Below are 19,769 nucleotides of genomic sequence, written 5' to 3'. Positions count from 1 at the left end.
AGCGCATGCAAATCAACGCAGTTGCCTGCATCTGAGCCCTCCTCACCTTCATCAATGAGGGATTCCACCGACAAGGTTCGGTTGCGCATGTTCAGGGAATCGGTGGACTGAGAAAGGATTCTCCGGATGCCCAGCGGGGATTCATCGTTGAATGTCCTGAAAAGTAAAGCAAAATTCATGACCACGAGTGACCGTCATTGCTAGCTATCTTTTCGAGGTGCAGCAGACAAAACTTTTATCCTCTCCAGCCCACCGGCAGATCTTCCGGTTGGAAGTGAACTATACAGATTAGTCGGAAGGGACCTTGGAGGTCATCTAGTCCAACCCCCACCCAAGCAAGAAACCCTACACCCGGGGTCGGCAATTTTAAACAGTCAGAGAGCCAATTGGACCCGTTTTCCACATAAAAGAAAACAGCAGGAGCCACAAAACTCTTCCCACGCCTATTTCCTGAGCAGCCACAAAACTAGATGTATACCGTGTTTCCCCGATAGTAAGACCCCCCCGATTGTAAGACATATGGGGGGTTTCAGGGGGGTCGGCTAATATAAGCCATACCCCGAAAGTAAGACATATGTCTTACTTTCGGGGAAACACGGTACTACGTAAAAGCGAGGGAGCTGTGCGCGGTGGTGCGCTGCGCCCAGAGCTTGGGCCACCCGGCGGGCGAGGCGGCGGTCCTGGCCGAAGCGGCGGAGCGGCCACCGCCCGAGCTCCCTCCGGAGCCTGCCGCCGCCGCCACACTTCCTCCGCCGGCCGAGGAGGCTTGAAGCTGGACTTGTCCTCGGCGCCGATGTTGCTAAGCTGCAAGCGTCCGCCTTTGGACGTCTCTGTCGGCGTTGGGCTTGCGCAGGAAGCGCAGTCAGAGCTCCCGCTCATGCCGCAGGCAGAGCCGCGCCGTTTTGGCCAGGGCCGCAGCCTCGCCCGCCGAGGACAAGTCCAGCTTCAAGCCTTACTCCAAACCCGGCGCGGATAAGGAGGACTCCTCGGCCGGCGGAGGAAGCGCGGCGGCAGCGGCAGGCTCCGGAGGGAGCTCAAGGCGAAGGGCGCTTCGGAGACGCCGGGTGGGCGGGCGAGGCGAGCGGCCGGAGCTGCGCCCTCCTTCGCCCGCCTCCTTTCCGGCAGCTCCGGATGGGGTGGGCAGGCGGGGATGCGGATGTGTGTCCGTGTGTGTGGGGGAGGGTGCTACTACTTTTTACGGGACACGGGTGTTGCGGGTTCGGGTAGGTGGGTTGGCCGGGTGTGTCTTATTTTTTCCAATATAAGACATACCCCGAAAGTAAGACATAGGGGGGCTTTTGGGGGTAAAAAGAAAGTAAGACACTGCCTTACTATCGGGGAAACACGGTAGTTGAATATAAGGTTCTGTTTTCTTCTGAAACTTTTGTTTTCTTGGATTTATCCACAGTTGGCCTGCCGGGGTTGAAAAGCTTAATAAATTACGTGTGTAATTTATTAAGCTTTATTGAGCTCCTCTCAAAATTGTGGTGCCGACAGGTGACAGGGAGCCACAGCAGAGGGATGAAAGAGCCACATGCGGCTCCAGAGCCGCAGGTTGCTGACCCATGGGGCTAGACACACCCAGTTCCTACGGTTTCCAGAGCAGTTCCTTGAATTTCATAGACAAACCATTTTAAAAAAAAAAAGAACTTACCCTGCAATGTTTGTAGTGGAGACACTTTTGGAAAGGGACAAACTGGGGCGGCCTCTGCGGGATCCCAGCAAGGTCTGTCGAAAACTCTCCGATGGGTAAACGGCAGAATTGGGGCGCTCCCTTGTGATGGCTAAAAAAATATGGACAGACATTCAGCGGGTGTTGGAAGGCACACATCTGTTCTTTTGAAACCCAGCCATTTGGCATTTTGCAAACTGGGGAAAAAAACACTCAGGATAGCCATTAGGAAAGCCCTCATCACCTCAAGGCTCGACTACTGTAACGCTCTCTACATGGGGCTACCTTTGAAAAGTGTTCGGAAACTTCAGATCGTGCAGAATGCAGCTGCGAGAGCTATCATGGGCTTCCCCAAATATGCCCATGTCACACCAACACTCTGCAGTCTGCATTGGTTGCCAATTAGTTTCCGGTCACAATTCAAAGTGTTGGTTATGACCTATAAAGCCCTTCATGGCACTGGACCAGAATATCTCCAGGACCGCCTTCTGCCGCACGAATCCCAGCGGCCGATTGGGTCCCACAGAGTTGGCCTTCTACGGCAGTGATTTTCAACCTTTTTTGAGCCACGGCACATTTTTTACATTCACAAAACCCTGGGGCACATTGAGCGGGGAGGGGGGGGGGCGCTAAAAAAAGTTTGGACAAAAACATTTTCTCTCTTCCTCCCTTTCGCTCTATTTCTCTCCCTCCTTCTTTCTCTCCCTTCTTCTTTTTTCTTTCCTTTTTGCTCTTTCTCCCTTCCTCCTTCTATGTCTTTCCCTCTCCCACCTTCCCTCCCTCTTTCTCTCTCTCTCTCTTTCTTTCTCTCTTGTTCTCTCCCTTGCTTTCTTTCTCTCTCTTGTTCTCTTTCTCTCTCTCTCTCTCTTGCTTTCTTTCTCTCTCTCTCTCTTGCTTTCTCTCTCTTGCTTTCTTTCTCTCTCTTGTTTTCTTTTTCTCTCTCTTGCTTTCTCTCTTTCTCTCTCTTGCTTTCTCTCTCTCTTTCTTTCTTTCTTTCTCTCTCTCTTGTTTTCTTTCTCTCTCTCTTGCTTTCTCTCTCTTTCTCTCTCTCCTTTTCTTTCTCTCTCTGAGCTTCGCGGCACACCTGACCATGTCTCACGCACACTGTTCTACGGGTCCCGTCAACTAAGCAATGCCGTCTGGCGGGACCCAGGGGAAGAGCCTTCTCTGTGGCGGCCCCGGCCCTTTGGAACCAACTCCCCGCAGAGATTAAAATTGCCCCCACCCTCCTTGCCTTTCATAAGCTTCTTAAAACCCACCGTCAGGCATGGGGGAACTGAGATATTCTTTCCCCCTAGGCCTTCACAATTTACGCATGGTATGTTTGTATGTATGTTTGGTTTTATAATAAGAGTTTTTTTTAGTTGTTTAGTATAGGATTGTTACATGCTGGTTTTTATCACTGTTGTTAGCCGCCCCGAATCTGCGGAGAGGGGCGGCATACAAATCCAATAAATAATAATAAAATAATAATAATTGTGGCTGGGCGAAATCTAGAATCTTTCCCCCGCTCTCTGGACGCAAGCAGAGTAATCCTGGTTAAAAAAGGAAAGACAGTCTGATATTCAAGAGTTGTCAAGATGTCTGGATATGTGATAAGAAGGGAATTCGAGGCCCAATTTTCGATTTAAAAAGGGATGCAAGTTGAAGAACGTAAATCAAGCCCCATTCTCATTATTTGAATATTTCACATTTCTTAGCTTTTAAAATTATGCTTTGCATCCCACCTGTCTATGACCCTAATAAAGATTTAATGTACAGGCAGTCCTTGACTTACAACAGCTCACCTAGTGACCATTCAAAATTACAATTGAAAAATGGACTTGCAACCATTTTTCACACTTATTTTATTTATTTATTTTATTTATTGGATTTGCATGCCGCCCCTCTCCTTCAGCATCCCCCATGGTCACGTGATTTACATTCGGATGCAACTGACCCACATTTATGACAGTCGCAAGGATCCTGGGGTCATGCGATCCCCTTTTGCGACCTTCTGGCTAGGAAAGTCAATGGGGAATCTGGGTTCACTTAACAACGGTGTGACCGATTTGACAACTGCAGTGGCTCACTTAACAGAAATGGCAAGACAAAAGTCGTAAAAATGGGGCATAAAAACTCACTTAACTACAAATATAGGCATGTTTTTACTTACTTGCTTAGCTTACTTTACCTACCCACCTTTAGCAACATAAACCTTGGGCTCAGATGGGGTCATAAGTTGAGGACTGTTATACAGGCCTGTACCAAAGAGAGGAAAGTGCCCCCTGCCTTCCGTACCTACACTGGACTTGCAAGCAGGCGATTTCCAGCCCACACTCTCTTTTATTCCTGAGGGCAACTGAATGGAGCTAGTAGAGTGTTTTACTGGCCCATTGCCCTTCCTGTCGCCAATGCTGAGTTTTTTTCTCATTGTGCTCAGAGAGAAATATGTGCCTCTATTTAAAATCGAACTCACAGCCTCCTGACTCTGAGGCGAGAGCTCCACTACTAGGCCACTTGTTACAAGCAAAGTCTATGGGGAAGCCAAATTCACTTAACAGTCAGGTTACTAACTTATCAGCTTAACGACTGTGGCAAGGAAGGTTGTATATATTTATATATATATATGTAGATTGTTCTGAGTTCGGGTTTTTCCCCGTGTAATACATACATATATATATATACAGTATATATATGATGGTCTTGGTATACTGTATTCGGGTTTCTTCCTGTGTAGGATTTGGAAATTTCTGGCGACGTTTCGACGAGGTCCCACTCGTCATCTTCAGGCTGGTGCTTCTGTCCTTGTTCTAGGGCGAACACAGCGAGACCTGAGCTGCCTTCCTTCTATAAATACTGGTGGCTGGGTGTGGTTTGATGGCTCAGCAATTGCCTGCTGTGTAGAAACTTCCTGGTGAGTCAGTGGGGTAACACCTGGGGTCGTTGATGTAGCTGAGGTATGCTGATTAGTTAATGGTTGTAGATTAGGCGTGATATCCTGAGTAGTTGGAGCTTGCAGGCTACTTGATTGTTTTGCAATGTGTGTTCTGAGTCTGATTTCAGTTTCTATGGCTGGGATACGTTTGAGGGCTGGTTTCCAGATGTCTGGTAGGCGGGAGGTATCATCCCACTTGTTCATATTTTGGGGACAAGGACGGAAACACTGGCCTGAAGATGACGAGTGGGACCTCATCGAAACGTAGCCAGAAATTTCCAAATCCTACATGGGAAGAAACCCGAATATACCAAGACCATCATACCTGTACCAGTGAAAATCAATCACATTCACCATCATCAGGCTGAAGTTTCCAAGCTTCGTGCTGTTGTAAAATGTTGCAAACATTCCATTTTACAACAGCACGAAGCTTGGAAACTTCAGCCTGATGATGGTGAATGTGAGTTTAGAAGGCAGACTGTAGGCCAAGTAAAGTGACATTTGGAACTAAGATCCCAATCCATACAAACAAAAATTAACTGTCCTTGATTTATCTCTAGAATCTAGAACAGAGATCTTCAAACCTGGCAACTTAAGACTTCAACTCCCAGAATTCTCCAGCCAGCTATGCTAGGAGTTGAAGTCCACCAGTCTTAAAGTTGCCAAGGGCTTAGCAATCCAACCGGTGTTGAGGAAACCTCTGGAATTCTCCAGCCAGCATAGCCCTCCGTGCCTCCGCTGGACTTGCAAGCAGGCAATTCCCAGCCCACACTCACTTTTATTCCTGAGGGAGACCGTCTGCAACGCCGAAGTGCTCTTCAGAAAGGCGGCCTTTTGCTGCTGCAGGGGGCGGCAAGGGAAAGAGAAAGGAAGTAATTAAAAAGACAGCCAAGGTGAACAAAACTCAGATCAAGAGGGATCAAGAGGGTCAATGACTACTTCAGCTTCAACCGCAACAACACAAGAGCACGCAACAGATTCAAACTTAATACGAACCGCTCCAAACTTGACTGTAAAAAATATGATTTCAACAATCGAGATATCGAAGCGTGGAACGCATTACCGGACTCAATTGTGTCAACCCCTAACCCCCAACATTTCTCCCTTAGACTCTCCACGATTGACCTCTCCAGGTTCCTAAGAGGCCAGTAAGGGGCGTACATAAGTGCACTGGTGTGCCTTTCGTCCCCTGTCCAATTGTCTCTCCTTTCTGTCACCTATCATATATATCAGACTATTATTGTACAATGCTTTATTGTTGCTGTTAGCCACCCCGAGTCTCCGGAGAGGGGCGGCATACAAATCCAATCAATCAATCAATCAATCAATCAATCAATCAATCAATCAATAAAATAAATAAATAAATAAATATTCTCTTCCTTTCATATATCCTCTCCTCTAAGTTCACTTTTACCCTTATATATATTACCACATGTCTATTTTTCTTCCTATGTATTTGTGTATTGGACAAATGAATAAATGAATAAATAAATAAATAAAAAGTGTGGGAAACCCTCGTCTATGTTTCAGGAACGCTTTTTCGAGTAATTCGGGGATGAGCCATGAAAGCCAGCTGGGGGACCTTGGGGCCATCATTCTCTTAGCCCAAACCCAGCAGGGTTGATTGTTGTGGACAAAATAGGAAAAGGAAGATATGTTGCATATGTTCATCACCCTCAGTTATTTGTAAAAAAAAAAAAAAAAGGCAGGGTGGGGGGAGATAAATAAATAAATAGTCAATGGATCAATCTTAGCCCTTCTTGAAATTTCTGCTCTGTTTTCTGTCCGGCAGAGTGCTTTTATACATTTTAAACAGTTTCACAGACTAGCAGAGTTGGAAAAGACCTTGGAGGTCATCTAGCCCAACCCCCTGCTCACACAGGAGACCTATACTAGGGTTTCGAACTGCCAAACTGCCAACTTTTCTGATCGACAAGGTCAGTGTCTTAGCCTTACATCATTTTTGGACAAACAGCAGTCCAGTCTTTTCTTGACAGCTTCCATTGATGAAGCTCCCACAACTTCTGTTCTACAATATTGTAGAAATATTGTAGAAGTAAACTTACTCAGGCTCAACCTGTCTCTCAGCCTTCATTCCTCCTATTCCTTCAGAAACACCTGGACAAAAAATATCTTTAATATACAGTGGTACCTCATCTTACGAACGAATCTTCTAAGAAACTTTTCAAGATACGAACCCGGTGTTTAAGATTTTTTTGCCTCTTCTTCCGAACTATTTTCACCTTACGAACCCAAGCAGCTGCTGCTGGGATGAAGGGGTTTCTTTCCCCCCCCTTTTTTGAAGAAAGAAAAGGGAGGGGCTGCTTGGAGTAGGAAAGATTTTGCAGAGAACAACGTGCTTGCAAAGGCACTGAAAGAGTGTCTTTTGAAGAAAGAAAAGGGAGGGGCAGCTTGGGGGAGGAAAGATTTTGCAGAGAACAACGTGCTTGCAAAGGCACTGAAAGAGTGTCTTTTGAAGAAAGAAAAGGGAGGGGCAGCTTGGAGAAAGATTTTGCAGAGAACAACGTGCTTGCAAAGGCACTGAAAGAGTGTCTTTTGAAGAAAGAAAAGGGAGGGGCAGCTTGGGGGAGGAAAGATTTTGCAGAGAACAACGTGCTCGCAAAGGCACTGAAAGAGTGTCTTTTTAAGAAAGAAAAGGGAGGGGCAGCTTGGAGGAAAGATTTTGCAGAGAACAACGTGCTTGCAAAGGCACTGAAAGAGTGTCTTTTTAAGAAAGAAAAGGGAGGGGCGGCTTGGAGGAGGAAAGATTTTGCAGAGAACAACGTGCTTGCGAAGGCACTGAAAGAGTGTCTTTTGAAGAAAGAAAAGGGAGGGGCAACTTGGAGGAAAGATTTTGCAGAGAACAACGTGCTTGCAAAGGCACTGAAAGAGTGTCTTTTGAAGAAAGAAAAGGGAGGGGCAGCTTGGAGGGAAGATTTTGCAGAGAACAACGTGCTTGCAAAGGCACTGAAAGAGTGTCTTTTGAAGAAAGAAAAGGGAGGGGCAGCTTGGGGGAGGAAAGATTTTGCAGAGAACAACGTGCTTGCAAAGGCACTGAAAGAGTGTCTTTTTAAGAAAGAAAAGGGAGGGGCGGCTTGGAGGAGGAAAGATTTTGCAGAGAACAACGTGCTTGCAAAGGCACTGAAACGGCGTCTTTTGAAGAAAGAAAAGGGAGGGGCAGCTTGGAGAAAGATTTTGCAGAGAACAACGTGCTTGCAAAGGCACTAAAAGAGTGTCTTTTGAAGAAAGAAAAGGGAGGGGCAACTTGGGGGAGGAAAGATTTTGCAGAGAACAACGTGCTTGCAAAGGCACTGAAAGAGTGTCTTTTTAAGAAAGAAAAGGGAGGGGCAACTTGGAGGAAAGATTTTGCAGAGAACAACGTGCTTGCAAAGGCACTGAAAGAGTGTCTTGTGAAGAAAGAAAAGGGAGGGGCAGCTTGGAGGGAAGATTTTGCAGAGAACAACGTGCTTGCAAAGGCACTGAAAGAGTGTCTTTTGAAGAAAGAAAAGGGAGGGGCAGCTTGGAGGGAAGATTTTGCAGAGAACAACGTGCTTGCAAAGGCACTGAAACGGCGTCTTTTGAAGAAAGAAAAGGGAGGGGCGCCCCCCTTGCCTTTCTTCCTTCCCACTCACCCTTTAGCCTAGCCTTGCTTCTTCCACCCGCCCCCTTTAGCTGCTCCTCCTTGCCCTCTGTTCGCCTCTCTTCTAAAGTTTGGGATTTTCCTGAAGGATTTGCACGCATTATTTGCTTTTACATTGATTCCTATGGGAAACATTGTTTCATCTTACGAACTTTTCACCTTACGAACCTCCTCCTGGAACCAATTAAGTTCATATGATGAGGTACCACTGTATATATATATATATTATATATATATACTGCTCAAAAAAATAAAGGGAACACTCAAATAACACATCCTAGATCTAAATGAATGAAATAGTCTCACTGAATATTTCATTTGCACAACTATTCCATTTGTACAACAGCATGTGAAATTGACCGTCAATCAGTATTGCTTCCTAAGTGGACAGTTTGATTTCACAAAAGTTTGATTTACTTTAAGTTATATTCTGTTTTTTAAGTGTTCCCTTTATTTTTTTGAGCAGCTACACACACACACACATCAAGTCCAAGTGGGTATGGCTAGCTGATGAGGCCAAAATAAGGCCGAAATAGATCTATCCTAGTCTCCCTTAATTTTCAAATTCAGCAAAAAAACCCAAAAACATGTGACACATACAGATAGAATTGTCGGCTATCAATAAAATTAACTGCCTTGGAAATGGCCCTGGGTTGGGCCGAGAGGCAAATAAAGGAGCTGTGATGTTCCTTCAATACACCAGGGTGATTCGGTACAAAAATATGTAACCTTTCCCTGGTGCAGGGATTGGATACTGTAGCCTAGAGGATAATTCTCTGCCTTACAAGGCAAAGGTTGCAGGTTCAGGTCCCAGTGGGTATGGCTAGCTGATGAGGCCAAAATAAGGCCGAAATAGATCTATCCTAGTCTCCCTTAATTTTCAAATTCAGCAAAAAACCCCAAAACATGTGACATATATACAGTGTTCTCTCGATTTTCGCGGGTTCGAACTTCGTGAAAAGTCTATACCACGGTTTTTCAAAAATATTAATTAAAAAAATACTTCCGTTTTTTCCCCTATACCACGGTTTTTCCCACCCAATGACGTCATATGTCATCGCCAAACTTTCGTCCGCCTTTAATAAATATTTTTTTAATAAACTTTAATAAGTAAACATGGTGAGTAATAATCTAAATGGGAATGGGAAATTGTAATTTAGGGGTTTAAAAGTGTTAAGGGAAGGCTTGTGATACTGTTCATAGCCAAAAATAGTGTATTTACTTCCGCATCTCTCCTTCGCGGAAATTCGACTTTTGCGGGCGCTCGGCACGCATCCCCCGCGAAAATCGAGGGAACACTGTATATATATATATATATATGTACACTGTATACACTGTATATGTCACATGGTTTTTGCTTAATTTGAAAATTAAAGGAGACTAGGATAGATCTATTTCAGCCTTGTTCTGGCCTCATCAGCTAGCCATACTCTCACTGAGACTTGAACTATATACAGTGGTACCTCATCATACGAACTTAATTGGTTCCAGGAGGAGGTTCGTAAGGTGAAAAGTTCGTAAGATGAAACAATGTTTCCCATAGGAATCAATATAAAAGCAAATAATGCGTGCAAATCCTTCAGGAAAATCCCAAACTTTAGAAGGGAGGCGAACAGAGGGCAGGGAGGAGCAGCTAAAGGGGGCGGGTGGAAGAAGCAAGGCTAGGCTAAAGGGTGAGTGGGAAGGAAGAAAGGCAAGGGGGGGCGCCCCTCCCTTTTCTTTCTTCAAAAGACACCGTTTCAGTGCCTTTGCAAGCACGTTGTTCTCTGCAAAATGTTTCCTACTCCAAGCAGCCCCTCCCTTTTCTTTCTTCAAAAAAGGGGGGGGAAAGAAACCCCTTCATTCCAGCAGCAGCTGCTTGGGTTCATAAGGTGAAAATAGTTCGGAAGAAGAGGCAAAAAAATCTTAAACACCTGGTTCGTATCTTGAAAAGTTCGTTAGAAGAGGCGTTCGTAAGATGAGGTACCACTGTATATGTATCTGTGAATTGCTGAAGAAAAGTCTATACAGTGGAACCCCGACATAAGAGCTGCTCTACTTAAGAGCAACTCGAGATAAGAGCTGGGAGGAGAGAGATATTTTTGTTCTACTTACAAGCCCAAATTCGAGATACAAGCGCCAAGGAGCTGTCTCCTGAAGCCAAACGCTAACTTCCGCGTTCGGCTTCAGGAGACAGCTGCGAAGCGGCGCGCGTGTTTTAAAAGGTTGCAGCCGGCCTGGGGGGCTCGGGGGGGGTGCTTGCAGCTTTCTTTCTTCCTCTTTTTCTTTCTCTCTTTTACCTTCCCTTCCTCTATTTCTTCTTTTCTTTCTCCTTCCCACCTTCTTCCCTCCCTCCCTCCCTTCACTCATTCCTCTCTTACTCTCCCGTTTCATAAGTTTCCTTGCTTCCTTCCTCTGTTCCTGTCCCTTCCCCCTTTCTTTCTTTCTTTCTTTCTTGCTTTCTTTCTTGCTCTTTTTCTTTCTCTCTTTTACCTTCCCTTCCTCTATTTCTTCTTTTCTTTCTCCTTCCCACCTTCTTCCCTCCCTCCCTCCCTTCACTCATTCCTCTCTTACTCTCCCCTTTCATAAGTTTCCTTGCTTCCTTCCTCTGTTCCTGTCCCTTCCCTCTTTCCTTCCTTCCTTCCCACCCTCCGTCCATTCATTCACCCATTCCTCTCTTGATCGCTTAAAGCCGGTCCCTGGTGCAAAAAGGGTTGGGGACCTCTGTCCTACAGGATTGGGTGGCAGAGAAGTTGAACATATGTAAATTTAAAAGTTTAAGAAAGTTTACAAGTTAAGTGAAAGAAACTTCATTATTCATTTATATGTACATGTACATTTCTTCATTAAAAACATGTCTTTCTGCATAATTTAGACTAACTTTGTGAGTTTTTTGAGGGCTGGAACCAATTAAAATTATTTACATTAATTCCTATGGGGAAAAGTCGTTCGAGATAAGAGCTGCTCGACTTAAGAGCCCAGGTCCGGAACGAATTAAACTCGTATCTCGAGGTACCACTGTATATATCTGTGAATTGAGAAAAGCCTTTCTCATCTTGGCATTCCCCAATGGTCAGCCGAGGGAAGAAGGCACCTATGCTAAGAATGATCCAAATGACGACGAATTGTGAAATTTCCACCTAGCCTTTGTCTTTAGGGTCATTTTTAGCAGGGGTCCCCAAACTTTTTACACAGGGGGCCAGTTCACTGTCCCTCGGACTGTTGGAGGGCCGGACTATAAAAAAACCTATGAACAGATTCCTATGCACACTGCACATACCTTATTTCTTTCTCACTCACTCATACTCTTTCTCTCTCTCTCTCTCTTGCTTTCTCTCTCTCTCTTGCTTTCTTTCTCTCTCTCATGTTCTCTCTCTTGCTTTCTTTCTGTCTTGCTCTCTCTGTCTCTTTCTCACTCTCTCTCTTGCTATCTCTCTTCCTCCCTCCCTTTCTCTCTCCCTCTCTTTCTCCCCCTTCCTTCCTTCCTCCCTCCCTCCTTTCCCTCCCTCCTTCCTTCTTCTCCACTTCTCTTTCCCTCACTTTTCCCCTTCTCTTTCCTTTTTTCTTTCTTTCTCTCCACTTCTCTCTCTCTCTCTTTTCCCTCTTTCACCCTCCCTCTTCTCTCGCCGCAGAGGACTCACCTGACAAGCCTCCACCCTCCGACCCCGGACTCCCATTCAATCCCCATTCAGAAAATGGGAGCTAGCAACTCAAAGCGGAGGCGGAGGCGGGTGTGTGTGTGTATGTGTGTGTGTTGTGCCCAGGTCGGCTTTCAGCAAGCCTTACTTTACCTTGGGTGAGATGAGATTGAGAGGGACATAGAAACATAGAAACATAGAAGACTGACGGCAGAAAAAGACCTCCTGGTCCATCTAGTCTGCCCTTGTACTATTTCCTGTATTTTATCTTAGGATGGATATATGTTTATCCCAGGCATGTTTAAATTCAGTGACTGTGGATTTATCTACCACGTCTGCTGGAAGTTTGTTCCAAGGATCTACTACTCTTTCAGTAAAATAATATTTTCTCATGTTGCTTTTGATCTTTCCCCCAACTAACTTCAGATTGTGTCCCCTTGTTCTTGTGTTCACTTTCCTATTAAAAACACTTCCCTCCTGGACCTTATTTAACCCTTTGACATATTTAAATGTTTCGATCATGTCCCCCCTTTTCCTTCTGTCCTCCAGACTATACAGATGGAGTTCATGAAGTCTTTCCTGATACGTTTTATGCTTAAGACCTTCCACCATTCTTGTAGCCCGTCTTTGGACCCCTTCAATTTTGTCAATATCTTTTTGTAGGTGAGCTCTCCATTCTCACTGCTTTTCCAGTGCGGCCTTGGAAAAGATCCGCGGGCCAGATAAATGGCCTCAGCGGGCCGCATGTGGCCCCCGGGCCCTAGTTTGGGGAACGCTGGTCTTTAGGGTCATTTTTCAAGCTTTTTCAGGGGATGGAACGCTTTTAAAAACCGAAGTTGTGTTCCCCAGGTCCAATCACAGCAAGGCAATGGGGAAACTACCCACTGCCGACAGCCCCCACTTGTCTGCTGTTTTTTTCTTTTTTCTCTACCTTCTTACCATTTGTTTGACTTTGGTACAGTTGGGCAGGCTGTCTTTGCAACGATTGTGGATGGTCACATTACAGGCTGGAAAGGAAAAACAAAAGGCAGGCTGAGAAAGGGACATTAAAACATTTTTTAAAAATATTTTAAACTATAATTTAGATTTGTCATGAATTGTTGCATTCTGTTGTGAGCCGCCCCGAGTCTGCGGAGAGGGGTGGCATACAAATCTAAATAATAAATAAATAAATAATAAATAAATAAATAAAAGACCCCAGCTGCACAAAGATACAGACACACACATATTGGCGCGCTTGACTGATCTCCAAAGACTGAACTTCATCAGCAGGCAGGTAGGAGTCCACCAGGAAATCCCAAGGACATAGGTTACACTGGGTAGGTCATAACAAACAAACAAACAATGCCGTTTGGTGGGTCCCAGAGGAAGAGCCTTCTCTGTGGCGGCCCCGACCCTCTGGAACCAGCTCCCCCCTGAGATTAGAACTGCCCCCACCCTCCTTGCCTTTCGTAAACTCCTTAAAACCCACCTCTGCCATCAGGCAAGGGCGAGCTGAGATAACTTCCCCAGGCCTATACTGTTTATGTATGGTATGTTTTCTTAAATTATGGGTTTTTAGCTTTCTCATTATTGAATTTGTATTATATATTGTTTTCTGTTGCTGTTGTGAGCCGCCCCGAGTCTGCGGAGAGGGACGGCATACAAATTTAATAAATAAATAAATAAAAAGTAGTAGCAGAGAGGGACAAACCATTTTTGTATTATTATGGCTGTACAGATGCAATTTGAAGGAGTCTTCTGTCTTTACATATGAAACCATAAATATCCCTTTCCCCCACCAAACAAATTGGCTAGGATTAGCTCCCAGGAATACAAGCAGATCTCGAGTTCAGTATAAAATGGTACCTGCATTTGTCCACCTGTTGTTTTTACACCTTACATTAGATCATTATTACAGTAGTCCCTCACCTATCGCTGGTGTTACGTTCCAGACCCGGCCGCGATAGGTGAAATCCGCGATGGGGAATTTATCGACTGATAGTACTTATTTAAGTATTTATATTGTAATTGTTTGGTAAGTTTTCATTGTTTTAAGTGTTTATAAACCCTTCCCACACAGTATTTATTTTAGATACAGTATTCAAATACAGTATTTACAATTTTAGATATTTTTTTTTGTTGAAAAACCTGCCAATCGAGTTCGGCGGGCTGTTTAAATCTGCCGATCGACTTCCTCAGAAACCCGCCATGAAGTGAAGCCGCAGTAGGTGAAGCGCGGTATAGCGAGGGACTACTGTATTATTATTATTTATTAGATTTGTATGCCGCCCCTCTCTGTAGACTCCGTAGACTCATGCTAGGTCATAGCTGATAGACTTTAACTCTTCTAACTTTAAGAGAGTTAGAAGGGACCTTGGGAGACTTCTAGTCCAACACCCTGCTCAGGTGGGAGAACCTATACCATTGAAACAAATGGTTGTCCAACATGTTCTTAAAAACCTCCAATGTTGGAGCATTCACAATTTTTGGAGGCAAGTTGTTCCACTGATTCATTGTTCTAACAGTCAGGAAATTCCTCCTTGGTGCTAGGTTGCTTCTCTCCTTGGTTAGTTTCCACCCGTTGCTTCTTGCTCTACCCCCAGGTGCTTTGGAGAATAGTTGGGCTCCCTCTTCTTTGGGGCAACCCCTGAGATATTGGAAAACTGCTATCATGTCTCCCCTGGTCCTTCTTTTAATTAAACTAGCCATGCACAGTTCCTGCAACGGTTCGTCATATGCTTTTTGACTCCAGCCCCCTAATCATCCTAGCTGTTCTTCTCCGCACTCTTTCCAGAATCTCAACACCTGTATGTGGCTTTTATTTGTGGTTAAAGTCAAATTTAAATCTGGACAGGATGAGAGTTCTGTTGTAAATATATTGCTGGGATTACATTTGCATAGCAGTCCAGAGGGGGCTCTGTGAAGCATCATTAGCAATCTGAAAAGTACAAACTTGGTTTTCATTTAGAGTGATGAAATTTGCCCTCGGAAGGTTTCATTCTTTATATGTATAAAGAATGTATATGTATAAAGATGTATAAAGATGTTGTGAGCTGCCCCGAGTCTACGGAGAGGGGCGGCATACAAATCTAATTAATAATAATAATAATAATAATAATAATAATAATAATAATAGAATAGAATAGAATTTTAATGGCCAAGTGTGATTGGACACACAAGGAATTTGTCTTGGTGCATATGCTCTCAGCGTACATAAAATAAAATATACATTTGTCAAGAATCATGTGGTACAACACTTAATCACGAGTCTGCGGAGAGGGGCCGCATACAAATCCAATAAATAATGATTGTCATAGGGGTCAAATAAGCAATGAAGAAGCAACATTAATAAAAATCTTAGGATATACGCAACAAGTTACAGTCATACAGTCAACATGGGAGGAAATGGGTGATAGGAATGATGAGAAAAACTACCTAGTAGAATAGAAGTGCAAATAATTGTATGTATGTATGTATGTATGTATGTATGTATGTATGTATGTATGTATGTATTTGCCACAAAAAGTGGACCAACACCATATTAAAAGATATTTTGATGATTTTTCAAGGTGTTTCCATTTTTTTGTCCACCCCTTTATTTATTTATTTATTGATTGATTGATTGATTGATTGATTGATTGATTGATTGGATTTGTATGCAGCCCCTCTCCGGAGGCTTGGGGCGGCTAACAGCAACAATAAAACAGTGTACAATAGTAATCTGATATTAGAAATGATTAAAAACCCATTAATATCAAAAACCAAACATACATACATACATACCATGCGTAGAATTCTAAAGGCCTAGGGGGAAAGAGGATCTCAATTCCCCCATGCCTGGCGGCAGAGGTGGGTTTTAAGTTGCTTGCGAAAGGCAAGGAGGGTGGGGGCAGTTCTAATCTCTGGGGGGAGTTGGTTCCAGAGGGCCGGGGCCGCCACAGAGAAGGCTCTTCTCCTGGGTCCCACCAGGTGACATTGCTTAGTTGACGGGACCCGGAGAAGATCCACTCTGTGGGACCTATGCATGTATATTTGTGTGTGTATGTAGGACTAAAAAAAATAGTCCTAGCACACACACACACACACACAAAGAGGCAACAGCCATCATGATCTCTGGAATGTTTAAAATTTATTTTAAAATGCTAAAATTACTTAGCTTTCATTAGTCCTCTACTAACTGTCAGAGTATTAAAATTCCCATTGAAGACATTGTTGATCTTATATAATGCTGCTCAATTTGCTCACTGCCACGTCATAGGCCCATTGCCCATATGACAAATAATAACGTTACTTTTAATATTGATATCATTATAATGATGTGAATATGATTAATGCAACTGTCAATATCGTCACTATTGTTCTGTTTCAAAACTAACAATACTCAGAGGCCACACTGTTTATGTATTCAATAATTATGTATATTTAAATATTTATTTATTATTTATTTATTATTTTATTTTATTTATTTATTTTGTCCAATACACAATTCATATTGAAGAGGATAGACATGAAGTATTTATATATAAAGAAAAGATATGAAAGTAGAGGAGAAGATATATGAAAGGAAGAAAAGATATATGATATATGGGATAAGGAGAGACAATTGGACAGGGGACGAAAGGCAGGCTAGAGGTCAATCGTGGATAGTCTAAGGGAGAAATGTTGGGGGTTAGGGGTTGACACTACTGAGTCCGGTAATGAGTTCCACACTTCCACAACTCGATTGCTAAAGTCATATTTTTTACAGTCAAGCTTGGAGCGATTAATATTAAGTTTGAATTTGTTGCGTGCTCTTGTGTTGTTGCGGTTGAAGCTGAAGTAGTCATTGACAGGTAGAACGTTGCAGCATATGATCTTGTGGGCAATACTTAGATCGTGTTTTAGGCATCGTAGTTCTAAGCTTTCTAGACCTAGGATTGATAGTCTGCTTTCGTAGGGTATTATTCTGTTTCGAGTGGAGGAGTGAAGGGCTCTTCTGGTGAAATATCTTTGGATGTTTTCAAGGGTGTTGATTTTTATTATTTATTTATTACTTAGATTTGTATGCCGCCCCTCTCCAAAGATGTCCGAGATGTGGTATGGGTTCCAGAAAGATGAACTATATTCCATTGTGGTTCAGCCTGAGGCAGATCAAAGACCAGCTGCGTCTCTGCTGGCTCCATGCCCGGAGGAGGCTGACAGCGAAGAGGAGGGGGCTGGGCAGTCGGATGGGGGAGAGTCCAGTCAGGAATATGACGAGGAAGAACAGCATGGGAGCCCCGGGGAGGGGCTCTCCCCAGCCAGTAGCTTGGAGTCTTTGGAGTCATTAGGTGACGAAGCACAAGCTGTCATTGACATGCGACAGAGACGTTTAGATCAAAGGAAGGATCAATTGAAGAAATATTATCAGCATTGAATAAGGAACACCAGGGCTTGGATGTGGTCCTCATTAGCAGGGAAGGGTTTATAAGGCAGGCAAGCTCTTGAAGCCATGTGGAGTGTTATCAGTTTGGAGTTGCTGCAACCTGCATTGTTTCTCGGCGTCTCTGTTCCTGGCTTGTGGCCCAGCAGTCTTGAAGACCTGTGGGAGGTGTATATCTGTTATCTACAGCCTCGTCTTGGCAGCAAGAATCCTATGTTGATTGCATGGACAATTGCCTTCGTGTATATATTTGGAGTTCCAGTGTTTCCCTGCTTTGTAAGGACATTTTCTGTTAGCTTCGTTTGCCTTGAACATTATAAAACTGTATTTGAATTTTACCGGTGGGTCTGGCTTATCTTTTTGGGTTGGCCATAGCTCCCGGAGTGACCCAGGCAGAACATATTCAAGGATGGGTCTGGCAAAAGTTTTGTAGGCTCTGGTGAGTAGTGTGAGATTGCCGGAGCAGAAGCTGCATAGGATCAGGTTAACGACTCTAGAAGCCTTTTTGGCGATATTGTTGCAGTGGGCTTTAGCACTTAGGTCATTTGATATTAATATTCCAAGGTCTTTTATACTGAGTGGGGGTTGGCTGTGAGATTTTGTTTATTTGGTTTATATATGAGGTTTGGATTCTTTTTGCCGATGTATATGTATATTTAATTTATATGTAACGCTCTCTACATGGGGCTACCTTTGAAAAGTGTTCGGAAACTTCAGATCGTGCAGAATGTAGCTGCGAGAGCAGTCATGGGCTTACCTAGGTATGCCCATGTTTCGCCATCACTCCGCAGTCTGCATTGGTTGCCGATCAATTTCCGGTCACAATTCAAAGTGTTGGTTATGACCTTTAAAGCCCTTCATGGCATTGGACCAGAATACCTCCGAGACCGCCTCCTGCCGCACGAATCCCAGCGACCGATTAGGTCCCACAGAGTGGGCCTTCTCCGGGTCCCGTCAACTAAACAATGTCGGTTGGCGGGCCCCAGGGGAAGAGCCTTCTCTGTGGCGGCCCCGACTCTCTGGAATCAACTCCCCCCGGAGATTAGAACTGCCCCCACCCTCCTTGCCTTCCGTAAAGTTCTTAAAACCCACCTTTGTCGTCAGGCATGGGGGAACTGAAACACCTCCCCCGGGCACGTACAATTTATGCATGGTATGTCTCTGTGTGTGCTTGTTAGTATATCGGGGTTCTTTTTAAAACTTTTTAAAATATTTAAATTTATTTGAATCTATTTGGATTTGTACGATTTGTTTATGCCTGTTGTGAGCCGCCCCGAGTTCACGGAGAGGGGCGGCATACAAATCTAAATAATAAATAAATAAATAAATAAATATATTTTAAAAAGAGAGAGAGAAAAGAAACAGGGCACCGTCACCAATTCAGTGACTCAGGGAACGTCCATGGAGAAACACAAAACGGTCAGGAAGGGATTCGGACAGGAAGAGGGTTTGACTGTTCAAAGAGGCATTTCCTGATTATGTCTGTCCTGGGAAAGGGAAGGGAAGGGCAGGAGGGGAGAGCTGTGGGCGATTTTTTTTGCAGAGTTTTAAAGAAACAGTTGCTTACAGCAGAGCGGGTGGGAGGGGTTGGGTCGGGCCTCAATTTCTCCACCAACCCGTTTCACGCTCTCAGAAGCCCCACAGAGGTGGCAGCTGGCTTGCTAACAAACGGGAAAGAATGCCGCGCAATCAAGTTTCAAGTTTCATTGGATTTATATGCCGCCCCTCTCCGAAAACTCGGGGTGGCTAACAACAATCATGAACAATATACAATAATAATCCAATACTAAAAGCAAATTAAAACCCCTTAATATATAAAACCAAACATACATACAAACATACCATGCATACCATTGTAACGGCCTAGGGGGAGAAGAAGTCTTAATTCCCCCATGCCTGGCGGCAGAGGTGGGTTTTAAGTAGCTTACGAAAGGCAAGGAGGGTGGGGGCAATTCTAATCTCTGGGGGGAGTTGGTTCCAGAGGGCTGGGGCCGCCACAGAGAAGGCTCTTCTCCTGGGTCCCGCCAAGTGGCATTGTTTAGTTGACGGGACCCGGAGAAGACCTAACTGGCCGCTGGGATTCGTGCGGCAGAAGGCGGTCCCTGAGATAATCTGGTCCGGTGCCATGAAGGGTTTTATAGGTCATAACCAACACTTTGAATTGTGACCGGAAACTGATCGGCAACCAATGCAGACTGCGGAGTGTTGGTGTGACATGGGCATATTTAGGGAAGCCCATGATTGCTCTCGCAGCTGCATTCTGCACGATCTGAAGTTTCCGAACACTTTTCAAAGATAGCCCCATGTAGAGACCTCCTGGTTCTAGTCCACATGAACTCCTCAACTCCACACCAGGAAAACAAAAAGGCCAGGCAGGCTTTGAAGAAACAGACACACATACCACCAGCACCACCAAGATGTGGTCATTAAAGCAAAATCAAGCTTCCCCCATGGACACTGCTTGTCAGAAGCCAGCTGGGAAGGTTGCAAGGGGTTGCAATTCCAAGGACTCTGGGATGCTGCGACTGGTGTAAATACAG

The 19,769-nt window shown here is 44.4% G+C and overlaps 2 protein-coding genes across 5 annotated transcripts in view; both read right to left on the bottom strand.

Annotated features, from left to right (window-relative positions):
• FRMD8 (FERM domain containing 8) overlaps positions 1-19,769 on the bottom strand; it is a 543,310-nt gene that overhangs the window by 126,025 nt on the left and 397,516 nt on the right. The window lies entirely within an intron of this gene.
• The window catches only part of ARHGEF2 (Rho/Rac guanine nucleotide exchange factor 2), a 292,733-nt gene that overhangs the window by 61,386 nt on the left and 211,578 nt on the right, over positions 1-19,769 (bottom strand). For all 4 annotated transcript variants that reach the window (XM_070766661.1, XM_070766662.1, XM_070766664.1 and 1 more), the window contains 4 exons: positions 12,786-12,853; positions 5,366-5,429; positions 1,655-1,784; positions 47-156 (listed from right to left, as the gene is read on the bottom strand). In XM_070766661.1, coding sequence (XP_070622762.1) covers positions 47-156; positions 1,655-1,784; positions 5,366-5,429; positions 12,786-12,853 — 372 coding nt within the window. The remainder of the gene's footprint in view (positions 1-46; positions 157-1,654; positions 1,785-5,365; positions 5,430-12,785; positions 12,854-19,769) is intronic.

This window comes from Erythrolamprus reginae, chromosome 13, assembly GCF_031021105.1.
Source record: "Erythrolamprus reginae isolate rEryReg1 chromosome 13, rEryReg1.hap1, whole genome shotgun sequence".
Classification (NCBI taxonomy): Eukaryota; Metazoa; Chordata; class Lepidosauria; order Squamata; family Dipsadidae; genus Erythrolamprus; species Erythrolamprus reginae.
This window is presented reverse-complemented; position numbering and strand designations above follow the sequence as displayed.